The sequence below is a fragment of the Suricata suricatta genome, chromosome 8 (assembly GCF_006229205.1).
Source record: "Suricata suricatta isolate VVHF042 chromosome 8, meerkat_22Aug2017_6uvM2_HiC, whole genome shotgun sequence".
NCBI classification, from domain to species: Eukaryota; Metazoa; Chordata; class Mammalia; order Carnivora; family Herpestidae; genus Suricata; species Suricata suricatta.
In genome coordinates, this window is record NC_043707.1 from 134,509,687 (window position 1) to 134,529,086 (window position 19,400).

Here is a 19,400-nt window from a genome sequence, read left to right on the forward strand (position 1 = left end):
ACGAAGACTGTGCCGGCTGGGCGTCCACGGACCCAGTGCCCGACCCGAGGAGACACCTGCGTCCCCGCACACTCGGCCCGACCACCTCGTCCTTCCCCGAGTGAACCACTGCGCTCACTCTAACTCTGGTGTTTCCTGTCTTACGGTCTTCTTTAAAAAGAAAACGGAGAGGAGAAAGCAAACCAGGCTGCAAGGAAGTGAACGGAGCCCCACTGTGAGGAAGGAAGCCGCTGCCGGTCTTCCGCCAGCGGGGTGACGGCTCGGTGTGGCGGGGTGAGGGGCTGGCGTCCGGAGACAAAGCATCAATAGAATGTACCTTTTATTAAGTAGAGAAAAACGGGAATTCTACGTGATAGGAAGGTTCCAGTTTGAGCAGGTTCCGCAGAAACCCTTCGCATCTACATGTGCCTCTACCGGGAGACTGCCGCTGCCTCCGGCCACGGGGGACGCGAGGAGCTGACTCGCGCTACGGCGCACATGGTCGCCTCCGGGTCGCCCGAGGGGCAGGGGCCGAGGGCACGGCGGGTCTCAAAGACCCTGACTTTTCAGGAGCCTCTGACGAGACTTGATTACAAAAGGTCTGCGCAGAGGTGGGGCGGGGGCTGCGTGAGCGGAGTCGTGTGGAGTGGGGCGCCCCGGTCTGTGGAACCGTGCGGGCGACCAGTGGTCAGGCGTTGTAGGAGGAGGACGACACGCTGCCGCCGTGGCCTGTCCAGTTGGTGTGGATGAACCGCCCGGGGCTGGCTAGCAGTTCGTACGTGTGAGCCCCGAAGTAGTCCCGCTGGGCCTGGAAGACAAGAGCCCGACTGGGGGAACAGCGCGGACGCGGGACCCTCGGGCCGGCCAGGCCGCCCGCGCGGAGAGCTCACCTGGATGAGGTTGGCAGGCAGCATCTCGTGTCTGTAGCCGTCGTAGAAGGAGAGGGCGGTGGTGAAGCAGGGCATGGGGATGCCCGCCCGGACGCCGGTGCTCACCGTCCGCCGCCAGGAGTCCTGAGCCAGAGAAAGCCGAAGACCAGGGGTCAGCCCCCGGGACAGAGGACCGGCTCCCTTCGGAAGGACCACGTTCACGGGCACCGATGCTGGTAAGGTGCAACCAAAGCCCGGTGGGGCAGGATTCCCGTGCCCGCTGGCTCTGGGCTACCCACCTGGCACTTTTCAACAGCAGACTTAAAAAAGTCATCCAGCAGCAGATTCTGAAGCTGCGGGTTCCGATCAAACGCATCCTTTATCTTTCCGAGGAACACGCTGAAACAACCAAGAGGGAAGAAATCAATGACTCTTAACCTCCGCACACTGAACGGCTGGCGGAAGGCAGGAGGGAAGCCGGAAGCTGGCGTGTCCGCCAGCGAGGTGCCGCGTTCCTCTCCTCCTCCCTCAGGCCAGCCGTCCGCTGGGCGAAGACAGAGCCAGAGTCCCCCGAGGCAAGGCCAGAGGGCAGGATCGCTCTCCAGAACTACTTCCAAGGGTGTAGTGTAGACAGTCCAGTTAGAAGAGCCGACCCTGTCCTGTCGCCAGCGAGGGGACTGGCCGTGCCCGTCCTAGGACATCGTCTCCGGGGCAGAGGCCTTGGCGTGTCCCGGCACATACCTCCGGATGATGCAGCCCCCCCGCCACATCAGGGCGATGCCACCATAGTTGAGGGTCCAGCCAAACTCCGTGGCGGCCTGTCTGAGCAGCATAAAGCCTTGCGCGTACGAGATGATCTTGGAAGCGTACAGGGCCTGCGGAATGACGGGCCCGCCGGCGCTGAGGTCAGCCACGGCCACCCCGCGGGCAGCGCGGATCCTGGCGGACAGCGGTCAGGACAGAGCTGGACTCCGCCACCCCCGCCCCCACTGCCACCCGCTGCCAGGGCCCGGGCCGCACCTTCCGGATGTCCTCCAGGAATGATTTCTTATCACCTTCGAACTGGATCTTTTGGGGACCCTTCAGCTTCTGGCTGGCCTGAACCCTCTCGTCCTTCAGAGATGATAAGCATCGAGCAAAAACTGCCTCGCCTACGGGGGGGGGGGGGGGGATAGCGTTACCGAAGTTCACACCGAAAACTGCACAGAAAGGAGTAACGTAAGCCAGAGAGGACGAGGAAACACAGAAATGGAGCCGGATTTCCAGCTACACAGAGAGGTGGAAGTCTGTGTTAGGTCACAACATCTAATACAGCTCAGAAAGAACGCTTGCTTTATTTATTTATTTATTTATTTATAAATAAATAAGAGAGAGAGAGAGAGAAAAGGAGAGTGGAGGAGGGGCAGAGAGAGAGGGAGAGAGAATCCCAAGCAGGCTCCATCCTGTCAGCGAAGAGCCCAACTCAGGACGTGATTCCAGGGACTGTGAGACCATGACCTGAGCCAAAACCAAGAGTCGGACGCTTAACCGACTGAGCCCCCCAGGTGCCTCAGGAAGAACTTTTATACAAAACTCTAGACAGTTGACTTTTTGAAAACCAGAACTCCAAACAAGTCAATCTTCCAACATAAATGCAGGCGTCAACCACGAAAATCAACATGGGATTCGAGGGGGAGCTCTGCAGAGAGAGTGAGGAGGTAAAGCCGCCGCCACGATTCACAATCACCTGGTTGGTCCTTGGTCCACAAGTAAAATTTCGGTCCCAATCGAGAGGACTGTAATTTGTGAATGCTCACCGAAGACTCTACTTTAGAAGTACTTGCTGCCTCTCAGAAACCAGTGAGTGACAGGCGGCCTCAGAATGTGGCAGGAGGCTCCACCACGAGGCACGGCCTGCGCGGGTGCGGGGTCTGACACCGCTAGAACGCGGGGAAGTAACCCAGGCTCGCCCCTCAAAACAGTCCATTTTCTGTTTGTGAGAATGCAGTTTCCAGTTCATCCGTGATCACAACTTTGTTTCATTTACTAAAAAACATTTCAGCACGGCGCTTCCATGTCAAGACTTTTAGTATCTTCGAGAATTAACCCTTATGAAAGACTACTTGGCTCGACTAACAAGATCTTTTTTTTTTAATTTTTGACATTAATTCATTTTGGTGAGAGAGGGCAGAGAGAGGGAGGGAGACAATCAGAAGCAGGCTCCAGGCTCTGAGCTGTTAGCACACAGCTTGACGTGGGGCTCGAACTCAGGGACCACAAAATCATGACCTGAGCTGAGGTCAGACATGTAACCGGCTGGGCCACCCAGGTGCCCCTAAACTGACAAGTGCTAGAATTAGAACCCTGCTCCAGCCATCCTTTCCCCGCAGACAAAATGAAGTAACATCTCTAGGGACCAACAAAGGACTTTGTTTTTGAGGAAAGGGCCAGCCATACACTGGAGAACACTGCCCCAGCCCGGCCGTCCTCGGGCAGCCCCCTGACCGGCACGGACACCATGACTTGGCACGGGCAGGAGGAAGTGTGTGTGCAAGGCCGCTGGCACGAGGTGTGGCGCAAGCTGTGAGTGTTGCTCAAGGCCCGCCCCGGGGACGCCTCCCCGTTAGTTCAGCAAACACGAGCGGCGCCGTCCAGGGACCGGGCCTGGCCGCCTCTGACAGGGAGACGGTGACAGTCTCTCCGACAAGAGAGTGGGATTCTCTTTGAGCCCACGGTCCTCTTCCATGTGAGTCAGCGATGACTGAACTGTTCCCAGCTGTTGTCCCCTTGGTCCCCAGCCCACGGCGACACTCGGATTTGCTAACCGCCGGCCACTTCCTTCTGCAAGGCCTGCTTGTCCTTACGGTGCCCCACAGCCCAGCTCACTGTCACCAAGGAGCCGCAGTTCATCAAGAACCAGGAGGGCAGGCCAAGGAGGGGAAGGTAACCTTTAACCCGAGAGCGGGGAGGGATCCGTTTCACTGGAAAGGGGGCCGTTCTGCCAACAGCAGAGACCAGCCTTTCATCACACTCTCTAGGCGCCTGTGTATTCTCTTTCTTGTCTTTTTTTAAAATTCAATGTGTTAGGTTTTTAAAAACTTGTGTTAAATGTTTATTTTGAGAGAGCGCGAGAGCACGTGAGTGGGGGAAGGGGCGGAGGGAGAGAGAGAATCCCACGCAGGCTCCCCGCTGTCAGCGCAGGGGCTACTCCGGGCTCGATCCCACAACCCGGGGCGTCACGACCTGAGCCGAAATGAAGACTCAGACACTTACCCGACTCCGGCTGCCCGGGCGCCGCTCTTCTCCTCCTTCACTCCTGCCAGAAGTGTAACTCTTTTATTCTTAAAGGACCAACGTGTGGTTTCGTGAATCCTCTTATTACTTGTTCTCTACCACTTCTGCTTTCTATGATTTCCTCTGCCCTGTATCTCTTTGAGTTGGATGCTTACCTCACTGCTACAAAACAAACAGCACGCATGACAATGATACAACCCATGGTCAGGGCAGGAGCTTTCTTCTAGAAGACGGGTGAGGAACTCAGGAAAAGAACATTAAAGGACTTGAAATGTATAGGCAGTATTTTATTTTTAAAATATCTGGGGGGGGATCCTCAGCAAAATGTTAATAAATGCTGAGTACAGAAGCTCATGTTATTCTGTGATCTTTTACATGAAAAATTCCGCTACAGTGGTCTTACCCGTTAGAAAGTCACGGAGCTCACCGACTGCAGTCCAGTCACTAAGACGAAAACTATCCCGGGGCGCCCGGGGGGCTCAGTTGGTTAAGCCTCTGGCTCTTGATTTCGGCTCAGGTTGTGATCTCATGGCTCGTGGGTTCGAGCCTCACGTCAGCTATCAGTGCAGAGCCTGCTTGGGATTCTCTCTCTGCCTCCCTCCCCGCCCCTCCCCTGCTCATGCTCTCTCTCTCAAAATAAACTTAAGAAAACAAAAAATTTAAAAAAGCTATCCCAAAGGTGGAACTGGAGAAGAAAGCCAGGAATTTTCAAACACATCTCAAAGCCTGTATGATGAGAGGAGGTAAGGAGGAAGGGACAGCACGGCCCGCCTCGCGCACCGGCAGAGCAGGGCGCCCTCTGGAGGCTGCCGGGGGCTGCACACATCCTCCAGCGGCCGCTCCTTAGCTGCCGGTCGGCACCAACTTTCCAGAAGGATATCAAAGCAAAACGGCGCGACCACAGGCTCCAGGCAGGGGCCGCCGCTTACCGATGAGGGTGACAGGAACGCCGTACTCCAGGGCGGAGATGGCTGTCCACTTCCCCGTGCCCTTCTGCCCGGCGCTGTCCCTGATCTTAGGCAGCAGGTGTTTGCCGTCACTGTCTTGGAATTTGAGGATATTGGCCGTGATTTCGATCAGGAACGAGTCGAGCTCGGTCTTATTCCACTCCTCAAACGCCTAGAGCAGGACATGAGAGGAAGCGGGTGAGAGAAACCAGGGCCACACGAGGAGCCCCCGGACCGATGCACTGCCCTGCCTGCGATCGGAGCCCCGACGTGCGCAGCGCGCCTGACCGCTGCTCCCCGAGTGGAATGCTCCCCACGAGGCAGGGGTGCTCCATTCCCACCTGGCTGCGGCCCCCCTGCCATCGCTGCCTCAGCGGCCTCCCCTGCTCCCCTGACACGCATCTACTCCTTCCAGCAGTTTCTGTCTCTATCAGGGACCGCCAGCGGGTTTCATCTATTTATTTATTTTGATGTTTAAAAAAATTCTTTTGGGGTGCCTGGGTGGCTCAGTTGGTTGAGTGTCCAGCTTCGGCTCAGGTCAGGATCTCACAGTTTGTGGGTTCGAGCCCCATGTTGGGCTCTGTGCTGACAGCTCAGAGCCTGGACCCTGCTTCGGATTCTGTGTCCCTCTCTCTCTGACCCTCCCCTGCTCGTGCTGTCTCTCATAAATAAATAAAAAACATAATAAAAACATTAAAAAAATATTCTTTTAATGTTTTTATTTATTTCAAAAAAAATTTTTTTTAAGTTTTATTTTATTTTTGAGAGAGAGACAGCATGAGCAGGGGAGGGTCAGGGAGAGAGGGAGACACAGAATCTGAAGCAGGCTCCAGGATTTGAGCTATCAGCACAGAGCCCGACGCAGGGCTCGAACCCACGAAGGTGAGATCATGACCTGAGCTGAAGTTGGACACCTAACCAACTGAGCCACCCAGGCACCCGTTTTTTATTTATTTTTAAGAGACAGAGAGAGACAGCGCGAGCAGGAGAGGGTCAGAGAGAGGGAGACACAGAATTTGAAATAGGCTCCAGGCTCTGAGCTAGCTGTCAGCACAGAACCTGACGCGGGGCTCGAACCCATGAACTGTGAGATCATGACCTGAGCCGAAGCCGGACGCTTAACCGACGAAGCCACCCAGGTGCCTTTATTTTGATATTTTTGAGAGAGAGAGAGAGAGAGAGAGAGAGAGAGAGAGAGAGCAAGCGAGCCCGCTGAGCAGGGTAGGGGCAGAGAAAAACAGACAGAATTCCTAGCAGGCTCCTTGCTGCCGGCAGAGCCTGATGTGGGGCTCGATCCCACGACCTGAGCCAAAGGCGGCCACTTCTGGAGCCACCCATGCGCCACAGCCCTGAGTCTTCTACTGTCTGTGTTATTATTGGGTCTTCCCAGCTCCACACGGGAAGTGCCTTTTTTCCAGCGCCATACCCTCCGAGGGGGTTTAGAACAGCTCCTAGCTTAGACACACGCACTCGTATGCATTTGTTGAATAAACATAGTAAGTTTGAACTAAGCCAATTAAATATGAACACAACAAAGAAAAGCACTGTTTTCTGTGAAAGTTAAATTGTTTTGGGGGTGCCTGGGTGGCTCAGTCGGTAAAGCAAAGTGGGAGTGACACCGTTAAACAGGCGGAAGAAAAAAATGTAAAAAATCTGGAAGGAGCCTGCAGTGTGTACCTCGCGAGCATCTCTAAATCACGCCCAACTCGAAGGAACTGGAACTAGAAGTTCTGGGTGATGGGAGAGGACAGGACGCGAGCAGGGAGAGCCACATTTAGAGAAAAGGGCTGGACGGGTGGCGAGCGTGCCCTCCTAGATTTTCAGTAGAAAGAAGCGTTTGCCTCATCAACGATGCTAAGTATTGAGAGAGGAAAGTACTGAAGTTTACCCTGAAATGTGTTTTTACAAAATCACACCGACAGAGGGCTGGCCAGATCTTCGACGCAGCGAGAGCAGTGAAATGCTGGAGGGAGTCAGGGCGGCGTGCACACAGTGCTCACTGCCGAGTTCTCCAGCTCCGTTGGATGTTTGCACGCCTCGTGGTGGGGGTGTGATGCTTCCCCACTTTGGCTACCTTTTCCGCCTAACTGCCAAGCAGTCAGTCCCAGCCCGACCAGAAAAGCAAGCTTCTTGGGGCGCCTGGCTGGCTTAGCCTGCGACGCCTGGGACTCTTGATCCCGGGGTTTTGAGTTGGAGCCCCACATTGAGTGTAGAGATTACTTAAAAACAACAAAAAAAGGAGGGGCGCCTGGGCGGCTCAGTCAGTTAGGAGTCTGACTTCAGCTCAGGTCATGATCTCACGGTCTGTGAGTTCAGGCTCTGTGTCGGGCTCTGTGCTGACAGCTCAGGGCCTGGAGCCTGCTTCCGATTCTGTGTCTCCCTCTCTCTCTGCCCCTCCCCCCACTCGCAGTCTGTCTCTCTCTCTCTCTCAAAAAATAATGTTTATTTAAATAATTAATGTTTATTTATTTTTTGAGAGAGAGAGACAGACTGCGAGTGGGGGGAGGGGCAGAGAAGGAGGGAGACACAGAATGTGAAGCAGGCTCCAGGCTCTGAGCTAGCAGTCAGCACAGAGCCCGATGCGGGGCTTGAACCCACAGACCGTGAGATCATGACCTGAGCTAAAGTCGGACGCTTAACCAAGTAAGCCACCCAGGTGCCCCCAAAACAAATTTTTAAAAAGAAGGGCATCTGGGTGGCTCAGTTGGCTAAGCATCTGACTCGATATCACCTCAGGTTACGATCTCACGGTTCACGGGATCGAGCCCTGCATCTGGCCCCATGTACACACTCTCTTGCTCTCTCAAAATAAATAAACTTAAAAGAAAAGCAAAGCAAGCTTCTCCTCCACCTACCATATGGGATGGTGGGAGGACCGGATGAGGTAATGCCATAAGAGGACACGGGCCTGACACACAGGAGGGCCACCAACGGGGGTAATGACGGCCGCCGAGACTGGCGACTGCGTCTCGGTGACTCGCTCTCCTATCCTACAGCTTTCCTTCAAGCAGGCCGAGTCCATCCGCCTCCAGCAGGACCGAGAGGAGGAGGGGGAGGAGGGGGAGAGGGAGGGGGGAGGGGGAGGAGGAGGAAGGCGTGACCGGCCAACCCCTTCACTGGGCGGGGCCACGGGCCGCCTGAGGCAGCGCCGGGGACCCACCTTGGCCATCTCGTCGTGCCCCATGCCCAGCACGTCCTTCATCAGGTGGTAGGCCTCGCAGATGAGCTGCATGTCCCCGTACTCTATCCCGTTGTGCACCATCTTCACAAAGTGTCCCGCGCCTTCTTCCCCCACCTGTCAGGGCGACAAGCACAGGCAGCCTTCAGAGAGGCATGTCAGGCCCCAGAAAAGCCCACACCAAATTCTTTGGCAAGGCTGCCTCCCCGCACGAGGAATGACGGGTATGAAGCAAACATCTAGTATTTCTGAAATGAGGAATCACTATGTAACGATTCAGTACAAGCCAGTGTTACCTCAAACTCACTCTACATTCATTCTAGATTCTTCCACACCTTCCCACTCACTGCCGGCACCCCCAGCACCTTACCTGCATTTCCCACCTTCCCTGATTACTAAGAGCCCCTCGCCCCCAGCCCTGGTCACGAGCGGAAGACGGCCCCCTCCTCTTGCTCCTCCTGAGGTCACCATGGTCCTGGCGACCAGGGCTTACAGTAAGTCGGCTAATTGAATCCCTTGTACTTGTAAAAATGCAGAAACGTGCTGCGGGTGTTTCTAATGGCTCCAAGGGGTAAAGTGACCTTAGATCCCAGGTCTGGCCCTCAACCTCCTAAGCCCAGAAATGTATTCTCGCCAGGAACTCAAATTGACAAAGGATACTGATTTCTAGTAAAGCTGGCGAGAGTCGGAGTACAGTTTACGAGTTTGGGGTGAGACACCTGGCTGTGGATCTTAGTGGTCACAAGTGGGAGTCCGGTCGGCACATTTCTGCGCCTGCAGGCGACCTACGGGGGACGCCAGTCTGCAGAGCGCGCAGTGGGCCGGGAGTCAGGTCGGAGGGGTGTCGGGTCAGTGTTCAGTGACATCGGGCTCTGCGGCCAAGGGCCTCTGTCTCCACAACAGGCAACTTCCTGTGGCCGGGCCTGTGTCTGCCGAACCTGAGCACACTCCGCCCTGGCCGTCACCGCCGGGATCGCGCTACTGACGAGGAGAGAGACCTCCACTGTCTGAGTCTCCGCTGGGGACCTGCCTCCTTCGCACTGTGACACTTTCTTTGGCTGCTAAGTAACATGACAAGTGACGTCTTACTTCACGCCATCCTGCCTGCAACTTCAAAAATGAACCTGGGCGTGCCTGCTCCGAGGGTCTATCCCGATTCTTTCTATCCTGAGACGACCTCGGGGCTGCGGGAAGACACATCGGGGCCAGGGTTCGTACCTGCACGTACGCTTAGGACGGAACTCTTCAAGATTCCGTCCTAAGCGGATCTACACAGTGACTGTCGCTGTGCTTTTACTGCAGTAACCGGCTGTCCAGGTGTGAGAGTCCCTTCCTAGTGCTCGACGCCGAGGAGAAACCCGTCAGCCCTCCGACTCGAGCCCCGCCTCTCTCTACCCTAAGCAGGATTTTACTGAACCCGGCGGCCACTGCTGGAAACGTACGGACCGGTGTGGCCGCGCAGCCCCCACTCTCCGCAGGCCTCAGTCCTCCGGTCGGCTCCACCCTTCCCTCCCCCAGGAAATGAAACTAACACAGGGGATTAGGAGCTCAAGAGGCCTCAGAGACCATCCGGGCGCCCCCCACACTTTAGACAGGACACTGGAGCCCTCGGAGCTTTCTGACGGACTCACGCATGTCGCCCAGTTGGCGGAGAGCCAGAATCACAGCTCGGGTCTCCCAGCCTCGCGGTGTGGACCGAGGCTGTAGCGGGGACAAGGCTCACTGTCGCAGCAACACCAGCAACACAAAACGCGGGAGGAGAGGTCTGTGCAGAAGCCCGGGCCTCCCTCCCACGTCGTGAAGGTGAAAGGCCACAGCGCGCCCTGTTCGAGCCCGGATACCGGCAGTTCCCGCCCCTGGGGCCACGGCGTCTGCCAGTCCGGCCAGTCCTCTCCCTTCCACGCGGGCGCGCGAGGCCCCCCTTTGATTCTGCCGCCGTCACGTTCCCGAAGCCACGCAGCCAAGACGCGCCTCACTCGCCCCCATCCTTCCTGCGCCTTCTTAAGAACCCGACTTCCGGGTGACCTGGGGAGGGCTGCTTCTAACATCAGCCTCTCAGCTCTGATACTCAGTCAAGGTCAAGGACACGTAAAAGAGGCCTGTGCCTTAGGCCTCCGCGGTGCCAGCGGCCCCGCCACGTCACGACTTCACATCGGAGCAGCTCGCTGGGTGTCCCGGCTCTGCGCACTTTGTGCCGCCCGCGCCCATGTCACCAGCTGGCCCCAAAGAGCAGCCAGAACTTGCCCAGTCACAGCACGGCTCCCCGGTTCCTACTTTTGCAGCGATGCCTTGGAAGATTGTCTTGATGTGGGGCCTGCGGAAAGGAACCGAGTAGTTTAGGTACTGGAAAGAGAGCGTTGAGGTCTCACGTAAACACTCCAGGATCGCTCCCCCCCCCACTTTGTTGTTGTTGTTGTTCTAATGGGAAAGTCAAACGGGAGGTGGGAAAAAGTAACGAGTGTGCCAAGGGCAAAGGGAAATCTGTTGGGGGCTGCGGATTCTGTGATTAGAGCAGACAGACAGACAGGCCAGAGAAGGCATCAATGCGCCAGGAGAAATTTCTTCTGCCCAATCAAAGGAAGCTGTGATTCCAAGCAGAAGGCAAGACGGACGCTCCTGTGAGATCCCTTCTCTCTGCCAGGGGGCGCACCTGCCTCTGCGCCCCCCCCACCCCCCCAAGAGCTCCCAGAGCTGCACCCACAGCCGACCAGAGAAAAAGCAGGTGCTTTGCCTTCCTCCCGCGGCTCCTGGGTGAGAACGTGGTCCCTCCCGGGGCCTCCTGCCTATGTTCTCCTCACTACCGGCCAACAAGGGCTCCTTCCCAAGAAGCGTTCTGTAAAGACACAGAACTGACAGGGTCACAAAGCTACGCCTGGGATTAGGGCTCAGGCAGCTGTGTGCGGAGCCTGGGCACTTCCCCGGTCCCATGGGGAGCAGGCCAGGTCACAGCACCACTTGTGCCTCCGCCAGACCAGCACGAGGAAACGCGTCCGGGAGCAATCGGGTGCCCATGCACGTCACGTTTACTTAAGGCAGGTGTTCGCCAGCTTCTCAGGAGCACAAGGGCCTCTAGCGACTCCCAGATGTAACCCACTCAAAAGAGTCCCCGAACCTGCGTGGCCTGGACGGCTCAGCTGGTTACGTGACTGACTCAGGCTCCAGGCATGATCTCTGGTTCGTGGGTTCGAGCCCCAAGACGGGCTCTGTGCTGACAGCTCAGAGCCTGGAGCCACTCCGATTCTGTGTTCCCCTCTCCAACTTGCTCTCTCTCTCTCTCAAAAACATAAATTAAGAAAACATTACCAAAAAAAAAAAAAAAAGAATCCCCAGACGTACTCCTCAGAGAGTAACAGAGTAACAGAGAGAGTAACTTTCCCAGAGAAGCGCTTCTCCCCTGGGAATTAGGTTGGAACACGCTTTTCTTTAACGCCTGAGAGTGTGTAGCACATCTGGAAATCAAACTCCCTCAGAAAAGAATGGTACCTTGCCAGGCCTCCCTGAAAAGGGTCCTCCTTTTCTGTTTCCTTCTGTTCTGCTCATCTATCTCCCTCTGTCTGGCTCTCTCTCTCTCTGCAGTCTGAATAGCGTGGGGGGGGTTCCCTCAGTCAGCGGCGGGCAGGATTACGCCTGCCATCTGCTTTCTCTATCCGCTCGCCCCCCGACCCTTAGCGCCTCACGCACCCCTTCTTTCACATCTCCGACGCACCTCCCCTTCTGTGCAGCACAGCAAACAGTGTGAAATGTGTTTCTGCCCCAAATCAAATGAAAAACCTCTGCGTCGCTTCCCCAGGGAGAAAGCAGGCCCCGTTGGATTTTTCCACTACCCACGATTATTAAATAAACAGCTGGTTTAGGACACACGTCACTTGCAGAGGCAGACGTACTCCTAAGTCCAGACAGCGCCCAGGACGCTCTTCGAACAGCTTCCGTGAAGCCTCTGAGCTCTGTGGGCCTGTTTAGAATTTCTCGGATGCCTTGGAGGGAGCAGCAGAAGATAAAAGGCAAAAGAGAACATGCACGTGGCCGGTGTGAAAGCGGCAGAGCAGATAAAAGAAACCTTTCCGGCGTCTCCAACGCTCGGGCACCACGGAGACAGGTGGCGGGAGTGTCCCCAGCCCACCCTTCTCCCAGCTCAGGCTCCCTGGCGCCCAAGTGGGGGCGGGGACACCTTTGACACTCACCAGGCTTCTTTGTCCCCTCCGGGCATAAGGGAGGGGCCGTAGCGGGCCCCTTCCTCGCCGCCACTGACTCCGCTGCCCACAAACAGGATGCCCTTGGCCTTCAGGGTTCGGCATCGTCTCTACAGGAGAGAAAATTAGTTTCGTTCTGCTTCCATGAAAGTCTCGCCCAATGAATGAGAGGAGGTTTCAGACTCATACGGGGAGCTCACAGTGGACGTGAAATGACCCAAGGGTCCAGGAATAACATGATCACTCAAGAAATTTAATCCAGTCAGTTTGCGGAGTGAGAAAAAAAAATAGCCAGGCGCCTGGCTGGCTCAGGGAGTAAAGCACATGAGTTTTGATCGTAGGGTCGTGAGTTTGAGCCCCACCTTGTGTGCAGAGATTACTTGGGAAAAAAATCCACAAAGTTTAATGTTTATTTATTTTTGAGAGCGAGAGAGAGACTGCGTCTGCGTGCGCACAGCGGAGGAAGGGCTGAGAGAGGGAGACACAGAATCCAAAGCAGGTTCCAAGCTCTGCGCTGTCAGCACAGCTGATCCACAAACTGTGAGACCGTGATCTGAGCAGAGGTCAGGCATCCAATCAGCTGAGCCGCCGAGGCGAGGCGCCCCTCCACAGAAGTTTAAAATAGCTATCTGGGTGCCTGGGTGGCTCAGTCAGCTAAGCGTCCGACTCCTGATTTCAGCTCAGGTCATGATCTCACAGTCCGTTGGATGGAGCCCTGTATCTGCTCTGTGCTGACAGCAAGGAGCCTGCTTGGGATTCTCTCTCTCTCTCTCTCTCTCTCTCTCTCTCTCTCTCAAAATAAATAAAAACATTTTTTAAAAAGTAATAAGTAAAATAATAAAATAAAACAAAACAAAAGAAATAGCTATCCTTCCCCCAAAGAGAAATAATAAAGCCAAACATACAATCTCATTTTACTGGGAGAGCCAGTCACCATAAGACAATCAAAAGTCTGTTTAATATGGGAGGGGGGGGCGCGGTCTGGATGGCTCCATCGGTTAAGCTTCTGACTTCAGCTCAGGTCATGATGTCACAGTTTGTGAGTTCGAGCCCCGCCTCAAGCCCTCTGCTGTCAGCTTGGGATCCTCTGTCGCCGACTCTCTGCTCCTCCCCCACTCTCGCTCTCTCTCTCTCTCTCTCTCTGTAACATTTTTTAAAATGATACAGAAGAGGGGCGCCTTGGTGGCTCAGTCGGTTAAGAACCCGACTTCAGCTCAGGTCATGATCTCATGTCCATGGGTTCGAGCCCTGCATCGGGCTCTGTGCTGACAGCTAGCTCAGAGCCTGGAGCCTGTCTTCGGATTCTATGTCTCTCTCTCTCTCTCTGGCCCTCCCCCCAACTCACTCTCTGTTAAAGATATAAAAATAAAAATAAAATAAAATGATACAGAAGAGTTTCACACAAACAGGACTCCCCCCGACTCAGCCCTGCAGATGGTACAGAGACTCCTTCCAGCACATGAGGTCAGGAAAGCCAAGGTTCTCAGGGCGCCCGGGGTGACTTAGTCCGTTGACCATCCAACTCCTACTTAGGCAATGATCTCCCGGTTCAAGGGTTCTGGTCCTGAATCAGGCTCACCGCCCTCAGTGCAAAGCCGGCTTGTCCCCCCTCCCCAGCTCACACGCTCTCTCTCTCAAATAAAACATGAAAAAGACCTCGTCCGGAAGCACCCGGTTCGCTGACTGCCCCACGGGCTGCCGGCAGAGCAGGAGAGCCAGCACAGACTCAGCCTGCCGTGTCCAAGCCAAGCCGTCCTTCCGAGCTACACGTGGGAGTGAGGGGACCTCATCCGGCAGGCACGGCTTAGCAGAAACAGAGGCCGAGAACTGCAATGTCAGCACCAAGCCCCACAGTCAGCACTGCAGGAGGACAGTCCGTTCTTTTATCACATGTGCAGGGCAGATACTTTTTTCTAGAATGTTCTCAGTACCAGGAAGAATTCAGACCAAAGGATACTTACTGTGGTATCCCTGTATTCAGAATTTCCTCCATCAATGATGATGTCACCAGCGTCCAACAATGGTACCTGTAACCAGACACTAGCATTACGCCGAGCCAAAGAAACGGAAGACAAAAATAGAATGCGGCTCAAGCAACTAATGCAAATGGGAATTTATCCCCAATAAATCCAGTCTGAAAGCGTATGCTGTTTAATTGTCAATAGTCCTCCCTGTGGCTACGGCCGGAGCCTACGTGAGAGGTGAGGGCTAACCGCCAGTCAGTACTCCGCGAGACTTAGACCGTTCTCTTTAAAATCTGACAACCGGGGCGCCTGGGGGCTCAGTCGGTTGAGCATCCAACTTCAGCTCAGGTCATGATCTCACAGTCCATGGGTTTGAGCCCCGTGTCGGGCTCTGTGTTGACAGCTCAGAACCTGGAGCCTGCTTCAGATTCTGTCTCCCTCTCTCTCTCTCTCTCTCTCTGCCCCTCCACTGCTCAGTCTGTCTCTGTCTCTTGAAAATGAACATTAAAAAAAATTGCAAATAGATAAATAAATAAAACCTACTTGAAAAATTCTGTATTTCCAGTGCATGCCCCTGGCTGGCTTACATTCCCAAACACAGGGAACAGGACTCGGTCTAAAGTACACCACATCCTACAGAATCTCTGTGCAGAGAGAATGGGGGCCCGTGACCAGACATCAGGGGGGCTGGAGCCTGAATGAGGGAGATGATGGGTCCCGTCTGGAGACGCGGGAGGAGACCGGCCCTCGGACAAGCACATCTTCCTACAGGGCACAACTGGGCTTTGCCAGTTAGCATTCAGTCTCCCCCCGGCCCTCCCCGGGGTCCAGTGAACCTGACTTCAAATTTTCTTACGCTGAAGAATAAACTACCGCTTTCCAGTCCGTTCTGTCCACAGCTAACTGTGACCAGCCTACCAGCCTAGCATCTTGCTACACAAAACGTCTCTGTCCTTCCCTTATCACAGTGTTCTGCCCTTCTAGGTCATTTACTTCTTTGATGGCGGCACACTGGTTACAAAGCTCCTCTCCCTGTGAGACACCCCCACTGCGAACCCTGCTCCAAGAGCAAAGGAATGCTTATTGTCCCTCCATTTCTCACAGTGAAACGTTTCTTCCAAACAGCTAACGCCTTGGGTTTTTTTTCCAGAGCTGTCACTGTCGAATTATTTTTGAGTAGCTTCACAGGTTATTTCCATGGCTTCCCCGTTGTCCCTATGTTGTGTGTGGTTTTGCATTTTGTTGTTGGAGGGAAAAGCAGCCCGAGGCTGCGGGGCACCGGCCGGGAGCTTGTCCCCAAGGACTGTCGGTGTCGAGGGAAGGGGCCCCAAAGGGGCCCCAGAAACGACTCTCAGCTCCCAACGCCCTCCTTGGCTGATCATCAGGGCCAGAAGCGTTCCAAGGCCTGCTCCCAGAGGCCCTCGCGCGGACACGCGGCACCCGGCCACCCATCCGCCCCAGCATGGCCATTCTGACCCATACACGTAGTTTTTTCTTCTTGCCAAAAAGACACACGTGCTGGCGCCAACAAATCACTGAGAAAGAAGTACCCGGGGTGTAGTTCCCAGGACTCCCTCAGGGGCCCTCATCATTTATATTAAATTATACAACACTTTAAGCGTTGAGAAAAAAAGCGGATCAACTCCTAAATTTCAGACACTCCGGTTTATTACTGAATAGCACTAAAGACGCATAACACCACAGCCCAAGCTGTAAGCGTTTTTGAACCCCAAAAACAGCAACAGAGCAAGACCTCCGTTCCTGTTCCCGTTGTTACTGGATCCTTAGGGCAAATCTCTTGGTGGCCTCAGAATTTCATACCTAAGGAATTCTTACCACTTGAGGATATACTGTTCCTTAATCAGGGCCAAGTTAACCAACACTGAGACCTCTAAGCATTGTTTTGTTTGAACTGAGCAGTTCACGCCCAGAAATTGAAGAGGGGGGGGGCGAAATCTCTTAAGTAAAAACCAGGGAAATCTAGCTGAAGGAATAGAAAAGTTGCCGCACGAGTGGCAGCCGGGGACAGAGCTGGCCTCACCAGTTTTTCGATGAAGTCATCGACGGCGCTGCCGGCCTTCACCAGCAGGATGACCCGCCGCGGCTTCTTCAGCATGGACACCATCTCCTCCAGGGAGTGCGCGCCCAGCACTTTGGTTCCCTTTGCCTCATTGGCCAAGAAATCGTCGACTTTGGAAACCGTCCGATTAAAAGCACAAACCTAGAAGGACAAAGGGTCTGATGAGGAGATCCAGGACACAGAAGACCTTCAGACCCCGGATTAAGTGAATCCCAGGCACAGAAGGAATAGAGCGAAAGGGCGAGTGCCCCGGACAATTCAGGCTCTAGCTGATTGGGACTCCATCGAATCGAGGAACCCGCGGCTGCAAACTGCTATCTTTTGTGTCCAAACCAGAAACCAGTTTTGTGTTCGTAACTATTTAAACTTTTCACTGCTCTGTGGTTCTCATGGGGCAATAAAGGTAGAGTTCCACACATCCGGCCCATTTCTCCTTTGTAACATCCGGTAAGTTTACTCAGGCTTACGGAACTGACAGAGCTATTTAGCAAGAGCGGCCTTCAGAAAACTGTGGAGCTGGGCCTCCCACCCCCGCATGTGACTGGCTGCTTCTCTTTCCTTTGCAAAAATGTCATAAGCAGCAACAGGGCATAAACCAGGGGAAATAAGTCCCAGGTTGTACAGGAAATTTGAAATCAGCGCACACCAAGAACCCACCAGGGTGTGCCCTCCTGACTTACCACGAAGCCGTGGTCATTCATGTTCAAAATCAAGTTCTGGCCCATGACGGCCAGTCCAATCAGTGCAATATCAGCTCTAAAAGATCGGGAAAAGGAACAAAGAAAAGTGTGTCAGTTCCACTTTAATCCCTCCCAATTAAGGGGCCCAGAGTCCTAGCTTTTGCTATGAATACCTTGCCTTGCCATTTCCTCTGTCCCCCTACTCGCTTCCACCCTTGAGGACCCAGGCACGCGCCTCCCAGGCCACCCCGCCCTCTGCCCTTTCGAAGGACCTCAAGTTCTCTTGAGATCAGCTAACCCCTGCACGCAGGGGGCATGCAATCCTGGCCGTGCGCCAGTCTACCCTGTAATGAAGCCCCAGCAGGCACAGCCGCCCACTGTCCTGCCTCTTCCCCTCCAGGCTCGGGCCCGGCTCCCCTCGGCCATGCGAGTTCCCTCCTGGACGGCCCTTTCTAGAAAGGGGGATCCTCCCGGCGCCACCGCGAGGGGTAGAGTGTCCGGCCCCAGGGGGAGGAGGAGACCCTGAAGGTCCGGGACTCCGGGAACCATGAGGCCGTACTCCGGCGACCCCCGGGGCCCAGGCGACTTCAGGGAGGCTCCGCCCCCCGCGGCGGCCCCCGTAACGTCCCCCGGCCGTCCGCGAGCCGTCACTCACTGGGCCATGGCGGCGGCAGCGGTCTGGGCAGAAGCGGACAGAACCGAAGAGTTGAGAGCGCGAGGATGTGCGACCGAGGAAGAGTCCCGCTCTGGCTCCGGCCCCCAGGCCCTGGCCGCTGCCCTCCGGCGCCAACCAATCGGAAGGAAGGGGCGGAGCTGTGCAACCACGCCATTGGCCCTCCCCGGCGCCTGTTAGACCTCCTGAGGCAAATGGGCCCGCCCACTTCTGGGGCCGGCTTAGGAGAGCGCCGAGCACATCGATGCGACGCTGAAGCAGGCGGGGCGGGACGGGGGGGGCTCCGGGTGCCGGGACAGCAGGCTGGGTGGGGCGTGGGAAGAAGTGGAAAGTTGCGGGCCGGGGGCGCCTGGGACAGGCACAGGGAACGGGCAGGGGGCGTCCGGGACCAGCACAAGGGCTGGGAGAGGCACAGGCACTAATGGAGGGGTGCGGGGCACCTGATAGAGGCACAGGGGGCAGGGGGCGAGGGGGGCGGGGCACAAGTGGAGGAGTAAGGGGGCGGGACCTGGGAGATACTGGGGATCAGGGAGGGAGCAAGGCTGGTGAAGCCTCGCACAGGCGCAGGGAGTGAGGCGGGGGGATTCCCAGACTGGCGTGGGCACAAGTGGATGGGTGGGGAGCTCAAGCCCGGAGGTGCCGGGGCAGGCGGAAGGGGAGGGGCGGGGGCGTCCAGACAGGCACTGGGAGGCTGGGAGTGGCACAGGCACAAGTGGAGGGGTGCGGGACGCCTGGGACGGGCACAGGGGTTGGGGCAGGGGCACCCCGGACTGGCACCAGACGGGGCGTAGGCACAAGTGGAGGTGTGGGGAGCGCGAGCCGGGAGGCGCTGGGGCTGGCGGAGGGGGCGAGGCGTGGGGGGGGACGCTCCCCGATTGGCACCGTCCGCGGGGCGGGGGACTCCGGAACGGGCACTAGAGACCGGAAGGGGCGCGCGCACAAGTGGAGGGGGCGGGGGGCGCAAGTCGGAGGCACCAGGACGGAGGAGACGGTCGGGCGCGGGGCGGGGTCGCGGGGGCTGGCGGAGGGGGGCGTTGGGCGGCCCCACCCCGACCCCGGCGCAGAAGATGCTCGGGGCCCGGGCTCGGCACGCGGGGAAGGGTGGCGGCTCTCGTCGGGCCGTGCTTTCCAGTGTCCCAGACACTCGGATGCCTGTTGTCCCAGTATCCCTTGCCCCTTCCTCCCATCGCTGCCGCGCTCGGTGGGGTTCAACCCCGTCGGGGACCGAGGCTCATTCTGGCCTGTGGGTGTAACGGGCGCCAGGAAACGTGGGTCCCCACGCACGACCCTGCGCGGGGAGCCCCAGTTGCCGGCGAAGCAGCAGGCGCAGAGCAGGCTGGGAACGAACTTGTTGCGGATGGTGGGGTCAGGCTCCGCCGCGTGGCGGAACTTCCCGAACCCAATGAGGAACTAGAGGTGGACCCCGCAGGCCGTCCCCGAAGTGCCCGGGTGCCCCGGGCATCCTCCCCTCTGGGCCCGGAACCCTCCCGCCTCCTGCAGCAGATGCTGGCGAACCAGGCGTGGCGCCGGGTCCGTGAAAGCTTCATGTCATCTAGCGTGCACCTTG

The 19,400-nt window shown here is 56.4% G+C and overlaps 1 protein-coding gene across 1 annotated transcript; it reads right to left on the reverse strand.

Annotated features, from left to right (window-relative positions):
• Positions 1–302: 302 nt before the first annotated feature.
• PGD (phosphogluconate dehydrogenase) lies at positions 303–17,924 on the reverse strand. The gene is made up of 13 exons (XM_029946164.1): positions 17,816–17,924; positions 17,161–17,236; positions 16,442–16,621; positions 14,398–14,463; positions 12,428–12,546; positions 10,491–10,560; positions 8,229–8,363; positions 5,051–5,240; positions 1,869–1,999; positions 1,590–1,723; positions 1,148–1,247; positions 870–992; positions 303–787 (listed from the first exon to the last, which is right to left on the reverse strand). The coding sequence occupies exons 1-13, from the start codon at positions 17,821–17,823 to the stop codon at positions 668–670; spliced, it is 1,452 nt and encodes a 483-aa protein (XP_029802024.1). The 5' UTR covers positions 17,824–17,924; the 3' UTR covers positions 303–667.
• Positions 17,925–19,400: the final 1,476 nt, after the last annotated feature.